This window comes from the organism of the source record quoted next, unplaced genomic scaffold, assembly GCF_019419815.1.
Source record: "Pyrus x bretschneideri cultivar Hongxiangsu unplaced genomic scaffold, Pyrus_bretschneideri_v1 Contig2, whole genome shotgun sequence".
NCBI classification, from domain to species: domain Eukaryota; kingdom Viridiplantae; phylum Streptophyta; class Magnoliopsida; order Rosales; family Rosaceae; genus Pyrus; species Pyrus x bretschneideri.
The window spans coordinates 1,615,191-1,623,008 of NW_025999501.1; the positions used below are offsets into that span (position 1 = coordinate 1,615,191).

Sequence of the window (7,818 nt, forward strand, 5' to 3'; positions counted from 1 at the left end):
ACATTCCAGCCGCTGCCTCCGTGGAATTGGGGGACATTTCAGAATGCCTACTGCTAGTGATCTCAGCACCTATTTGGGAGTTCCTGCCATTTAGGGTCGATCAAAAAGGTAGGGACTGGCCTATGTAAAGGGAAGAATCATGGGAAAAATCCAAGGGTGGAAATGAAGTACATTATCACAAGCAGGAAATGAGATTATGATAAAGGTAGTGGTACAAGCTATCCCTGCCTATCTGTTGAACTTATTCAAATTTCATGCGGTGGTTTGTAATGAGTTGGATGCTCTTATATCTGGGTTTTGGTGGGGACAAATATATGCGGAAAGAAGAATCCAATAGGTGGCGAAAGAAACTCTTAGCTTACTGAAGAGTAAGGGAGGTATGGGATTTAGGAACTTCCAGGACTTCAACGATGCACTCTTAGCAAAACAGTGCTAGTGCCTTATTCATAACCCAATGTCCCTACGGGCTAGAGTTTTAAACGCCAGGTATTTTCCTCACTGCTCGTTTCTTGATGCTCAACGAGGATGCTGAGTGTTGTGGGTTTAGTCCAGTCTATTGGTGAGCCGAGACCTACTGTTGAAGGGGGCACATTAGCAGATCATGGGAGGAAGGGACATGCGTTTATGGGTTGATAGATGGATCCTCTCCCTTCCTTTGGGACATCCAATGCCGAGGGGTGAAGTCGTGGTATTTAGAAACACTCGGGTTAAGTCACTAATTTGTGAAAATTCTAGATCCTGGGATATTGACTTTCTTATGGCCTTTTTATCATCGGAGGAGAAGATCACAATTCTTGATATTGTGATTGGAGACACTTCTAAAAAAGATAGGCTTGTCTGGCCTTTTGACAAACATGGAGGATACACGGTGAAGTCGGGGTATCACTAGGCACATTCGAGGGCTTACAACTTAGAGGGTCAGTGCCCGTCCTACATTAGACATTCCTTGGAGCAAATTTGGAAGGTCATTTGGAAGCTAAACACTCCTAAAAAAATTCAAAATTTCATATGGAAAACAATATATAGGGCCCTTGCCATGATGGTTAATATTTTCAAGAGAAAATCTTCCCACTCCCCGATATGCCCTATCTGCCAAGACTGTGATGAATTTGTGGAACATCTTTAATGTCCATAGGTGGAAGCAATATGGTTTGTTGGGGCTCCAAACTATGGGGTTGATAGGGATGACATCTCAACATGGGCGCATTGGTTAGAGTACCTTATCAACTATGGCTGCTGGGCTAACTAGGATAAAGATTGGCTGCTCTCTCATGTTGCCTTCATGTGTTGCCATATTTGGAAAGAAAGATGCAACCTCCTCTTCAACCAATGTGAAATCAACCCGTCAAAGGTTCTTCTTGCCATCTCAAATGCAATGGGCGATTTTCTCGAGGCGAACCATAAAAATGTGGATCATCCTGTCTTTATCTCTAGTGGTGTTGTTGAGGAAACCGGATGGTCCCCTCCTATTTCCCCCTTCATCAAAATCAACGTAGACGCAAGCTGGGTTACTTCTAGTGGATTGGGGTTTGTGGCGATAGTCGTATGAGACGACGATGAGAAGTTTTTGGCAGCTGAAGCCATGGCACTCCTACATAGTTGTGAGTTGGGCATCTCTCTGGGACATAGATGGGTTATTTTGGAATCCAACTCCCTCGCGTCTATCTCATGCTTGAATGGCAGTTGGGGGGCTTATCCTGTTTTGGTGAAGGTCGAAAAACTAGGGGATTCTTTCTAAGACTGTCACTGGTCTTGGACTCCAAGATCAACCAATATGGCAGCGGACTTGTTAGCATCGATGAAATCTCAGGAGATATGTGATGTTTCATGGGTTAATCGACCTCCATCTTCTTTGGTTTATGTCCTTAACAATGATGGCTTACCTTGCCCACCTTAAGTTGTTTTGGCAGTGCAGGTGGCAACATTTTTGCACTTGGTGCGGCGTCTATCTTCCTTGTATCTCCCTGCACTGCTCGGTTTGTTGTGTTGTGCTAGTTGTTTGCCTTGGTGTAGGCTTTCTGTGTAATCTTGGCATTTTTGCCTTGGTAATGAATCTCCATATTCCAAAAAAAAAAAAAAAAAGGTATGTGGTTTGTGGAGCAGGAACAACAAATGTCTTCCAAGGTAAGTGGTCGGTGAATGTGCCGCTTGTATGACATTGATTTCTCGACGGGCAAGAAAAAGAGGATTTACATGGCACAAGTACCCCTACCAGGATGGCGTCTCATGCCAACGAAATAAAGAAATTTTAATTTCTTCTTGTCTACATATCCTTGTTTCATTGGTACGAGACACCACATAACGGTGTATGTTGTTCCATGTAATTTTGTCTCCAAGAAAAATACCTGCTTGGTTTAGTTTGCTTAGACTTTCACGCGTTTTAACTTTTCATACATCCTTATTTATTTCTAATAATCAAATTGAATAGTTAGATGAAAAGAATAAAATATAATTAAAGAAAGAGATGTGTGAGATGCTAAAAGAAGAAAAACATAGGCTTTTTAGCCAAAATGGTCCCTGAGATTTGTATAACTCATCACTTTGGTCCCTGTGATTTGAAATCAATAGAATTGGTCCCTGAGTTTGTCCACAATCAATCATTTTGGTCATTCCATATAAAATCTCCATAAAATAAGGACAAAATGACAAAAATACCCTCAATTTTTGTCAAACCATTTTGGCATATTGTTTATTATATTGAGGGTAATTTTATCAGTTTGATCCTTATTTAACATAGTTTTTCACCGAATGACCAAAATGATGATGGTGGACAATCTCAATGACCACTTTTATTGATTTCAAATCTCATGGACCAAAGCGAGGAGTTAGGCAAATCTTAAGGACCATTTTAGCTAAAAAGCCAAAAATATAACATACCTCCAATAGAGGGGAAAAGTTTGTGACCATCTAAACTTTGATTCACATGTTTAATTTAATAGACCTCTCACAGAGGGAATAAAAGTTTGTGATCCATTATTTGAAGATGCCAACAAAGACATTAGCTACACCCAAAACGTAAATAAATCAATAAAATTATGTGGAAACCAAAATACGTGCAATAAATTGTGTGGATACCTGGGCGAAGAGTTTATTTTGAAGACTTACATTTTTTGGGGTTTCTCTAATATACACCTTAAGAATTGGGGTAAAATCAACTTCTTAATGTTTTTATTATAAAACAAATGCATAGGGGTGGGCTTCGATAACCAAAAACCAAAAACCAAAAAATGAACCGATTGAAAGTCAAATTGAAACTAAAAAAAAATCAATCTGAACTGAAAACTATTTGTTCGTTTGGGTTTTGTTGGTTCAAAAATCGAACGGAACCGAATGAGATATGAATTAATAATTTATTTATTTATGTTGAGTATTCTGAATTCCAAGTCAATCATTAATCTAGTTTCAATTCAAGGCTAGATAAGCCTAACCTTAGGCCCAAATATGTTGAAAGCCTTATTTTTTAATTTTTTTTTTCTTCATTTTATCTCCAGTTTCAATGTTAAAAAGACAAAATAAAAAAATTGAGAAAAACTGAAACCAAGCCAAAACCAAAATACAAATTGAAAAAACCAGACCAAATCAAACTGAATAGTATTTTCAATTTAGTTTTCAATTTTGGTAAAAAAATTGAACCAAATGAAATCGAAAATACTCCAACAAATGCAATATATCAAGCAAGTTTGTACAATACAATTTTGTCTATTTGATTTGCTTGTATCATTAAAGGTGCTCTACCATGAGACGTACGTCTTCTTTTTGTTTGCTTCTAACTGTCATTGCAATATTTTATAGACTTGAATTCTCTCCCCTCTCATCCCCTTCTTTTAATCTAGACTGTTCAAAAGAAATGGCTTGAAGTTGTGTCACATATTTAATGAGCTTTATTTTATTTTATTTTTATTGCTTTTGTTCAACACTCCTTCGTCTTCTCCACTTATGTCCACACCATTTACCTCTTTCTTTTGCACACCAAATATAGTTGGCTCCTCAAGTTGATTTTGACGTTGTAACAAAACTTGACAGCTATCTCAAAGGTCTCAAAGCTATCAGGGAAGTCGGAGAGAATTCTTGGATTGCATCATCGTTCTCATCAATTTATTCAACAATTTTCACATGCGCTACACAACGAGGAGGAGATGGGAGGGGAGACAATAAATTTGTGTGTATAGCAAGAGACTTATAACTCAAATAGTTAAAAAGTATACAATTCGACACCTAAAAGTATACTCAGACCTTCCTCTTTCAATTTTTGCTAAAATATACTAGAACCTTTCTCTCTCAATTTCACTAAAATACTTTAATTAACCTTCCTCTTCCAATTCCACTTGTATAGAAAAATAAATAAATAAATAAAATCAAAATAAAACAACATATAATTATGATTCAACCCAATTACATATAGCTACAAAATTATTGGTCTGAGTCATTGGTCCGGATCACTTGGACCACTGGTGGGTCCGGATCACGGATCACTTAGAGCATTTCCAAGACACAAATAAAATGACGTATCTGGAATGGGTTCATTGTCACAGTGACATTTCAGTTCAATAATATAATGTTACGTGTAAGTTTCTCTTAATACGTATTGTATTATTGAAATCTTATTTATGTATCTCTAGTTTCAATTTTAGAGGTGTAATATGTTGTTCGGTCTAATGAAGATGATGTGAATTCGGAATGTACATGTTGGAATTCAAGTTAATTTATTGTGAGCGGTTGGATTTTTCTCTCTTTCTTTGCATGGACAAGACTTACATGACATGGGTACATTGTCATGGTGACATTTCATGTCAATAAGATAAATACATGTGTGAGTTTTTGTCCAAATATTCTTATTTCTTTGGCATGAAACGTCACGTAATGTAACAGTGTACTCGTGCCAACTTGTTCTCCTTTACTTGGGGCCAGCGATGCATGGTGGGAATTTAGGCATAGTTTTATTTTTAATAACAATTTGGTGGGTTGGGATTGTCATACCATTTCGTTATGTGTTTAATAGGATCAACTACTAAAAGAAAATTGATTTGTTCTTAATTTATAAAAAAAAATCCACCATTTTCATACCTTTTTAATTTCAGTACACTATTATCCCTCAACTAAATGTAGATACTTGTAACTCAAGTAGTTGAAAATATTTAACCTTACAAATGAGATCATACTTTGAGTCTCTCTTCCTCAATCTCGCTTGTATGTAAAAGTAATTAAATTAAACAAAATAAAACAACTTATCATATATGATACAACCAAGTACATGGTTATTTTACAAGAGGATAAGCTCACGTAATCATATAGGCTCACAGCCAATGGTTTGTGGATCACTTGGACCACTGGTGGGTCTTGATCACGTAAAACCAATTCCAAATAGATAATACCTAATTGATGCTTACATTTATAGATCTGATGGTCACATACTGGAGAAGGACTTACAAGTCATGGAAACACCGACACCATAACATCTTGTTCCATGTAAATTACTCCCTACTGATTCACCTTGAGCTTTTCAAGCTCCCATCATTACCTGCCAACACCATGTACTTATCTTTCCTTGTGAGACCGGTGCACTCAAACCCTAAAGCCTTACCTATCTCATTTTGTACATGATTGGCAACTTCAAACCTTGATTTCCCTCCAAGATTGCATGTTTCTTGTTCAGGCAGTTTATCAAGGAGCTGGAGGGTGTAAACAGGATGTGGATTCATGAAATGAAAAACTGGATCCAAACTTTTGAACCCACTAGCACATGTACCATAAAACATATTTACTTTCACATCAATGGCTACAGGAACAATGTCATCAGTGAGCTCTGCAAACAAAGGGCTGAACCTCAACAAATATGGCTCTCGGCATGTTGTTCCTTCTGGGCAAACCACAAGGTCTCCTTGTTGCAACAGTTTCTCCATTGTTTTTGCGTCTCTCTCTCTATCTCTGGTTAATCCGATGGTTTTCATGGGGGCAATTTTCTCATTGACTTTGCTCAAACTGTATGTGACAGCAGAGAGGGATTTGTCAATGGCTAGTTGGACATAGAGTGGATCTAGGAGGGTTCTATGGTTGCAGACATAAAGTCTTCCCCTTTGTTTTTGGGCATCATTTGTTAGGGAAATTGGGGATTTGGGTTTTGAAATTGTGGTGATTGTGCCTGTGAAGGCCAAGATTGGAGAGGAAATGCTGTGAGGGAGAAAAATGCCAGTGAGGAATCTTATGATGCAGATGAAAATTCCTAGAGGGAAGTACATGAACATGGCTAAGGTGGCTGCTGGGGTTGGGAAGAAGGCCAATCTTCCATCATGGAAAATCAAGGGTTTTGGGTATTTTTGTTTTGCTAGGGTTTTCCAGTTTTGCTTCTCAGCTTCGGTCACCATGTAAATCTCATCCTGAAAAAAAAAAAAAAAAAACGTGGGTATACAATATTTTAAATCATTTTAATTAATTTTAAGAAAGAGAAATTCGACGTAGGATAGACCAACATACTATTTTAGCCAACATACTGTCTTAATATTATTATTACAAAGGGAAATATCCGACACCCAAAAATGATTACTCCTACAAGAAGACATTCTAGTCAAGTGACCATGTTATTATTAAAAAGGAAATATACATAGAGTTGCTCATGATGCAAAATGAACATCAAATTGAGAGAGAGAGAGAGAGAGAGAGAGAGAGAGAGTCAAAATGACCATTGACCAACCTTGCAATGAGAAAAGAGTTGCTCATGCTGCAAAAAACTATCTTGGCAACCAATTATGCCAATAGTTTGAGAATCTGTCTTGATCTCCTCTCCAAAAATTACATTTGGATCAAAACAGTTAGTCTTTTTTTCCTGCATCAACCCCACAAAGTATCCAGCAACAACTTTTAGCTCTCTTGCAACAACAACATCAACCCCGACATAATCCTTCAACAACCCTTCAACCATCACCCTAGGCAACTCACTCACTCCCACTTTTTTCCCACATCTCATCACCACATCAAGCCCTTCACTCCCAACATCCTCCAAAAAGAACTTGGGCAGGACAGCTGTCCCAACCCTCATCCTATCCTTCCTAATCCCACAAAAGCACAAAAAAACCATAATATTTAGGCCTAACTCTCCACCAACCAAAAAAACTAGAGGGCTCAAGAGAAACAAGATCATAGCTCTCAAAAGCCCTCCAGCCTCAAAGGCCACAAGCAGGAAGTAAGGAAACAGTGAAGCTGATGACTTCAAAAGTGCTTCCTCAAAGTGGAAAAGCACTGTTTTGTTTGAAAGCACTTTTGCCTTTTGAGCAAGGGTTTTGAACTTCTGAAAGTTGAAGTGGGTTGCATGGGGCTGGCTGGCTTTATGTTCTGGAGGGGATGATGATATGTTGCTTGGTTTGCTGTGGACTTGGAAAGAGGAGGAAAGTGCTTCTAGGGAGCATAGATTTCCAGACATCTTTGGTGCCTTCGCTTACTACATTTTTTTCAATAGATGCAGCATATTATATATTATTACGAGGGTTCATTTATGATTCCTTCATGGTTTAGGTATGAGTTTTCAATTGGTATCGTGGTGGGTTCTCTACTATTTTTATATTTTCATTTCCAAAAGCTACATAAAGTTATATGAAAAATGATAAGGAAATCAAAATTTTAAATTATTATTTGTATATCACGTAAAGTAGTGGTTAATAGTTAAGCTTCGTTTTTAGTGATTTGAAGAAGAATTTAAACCATAAACCGCTATAATATGTAATTTATTGAAAATGATTTAAAATTTTGATCTCTCTAACATCACTAAGTTATATACATGGATTTTCCAATTTAAACTATGAAGATTTTGTATTTATATATTTTGGA

The 7,818-nt window shown here is 37.4% G+C and overlaps 1 protein-coding gene across 1 annotated transcript; it reads right to left on the bottom strand.

Annotated features, from left to right (window-relative positions):
• Positions 1-5,206: 5,206 nt before the first annotated feature.
• LOC103934471 (probable glycerol-3-phosphate acyltransferase 3) lies at positions 5,207-7,446 on the bottom strand. The gene is made up of 2 exons (XM_009344219.3): positions 6,689-7,446; positions 5,207-6,374 (listed from the first exon to the last, which is right to left on the bottom strand). The coding sequence occupies exons 1-2, from the start codon at positions 7,412-7,414 to the stop codon at positions 5,487-5,489; spliced, it is 1,614 nt and encodes a 537-aa protein (XP_009342494.2). The 5' UTR covers positions 7,415-7,446; the 3' UTR covers positions 5,207-5,486.
• Between the last annotated feature and the right edge of the window lie 372 nt (positions 7,447-7,818).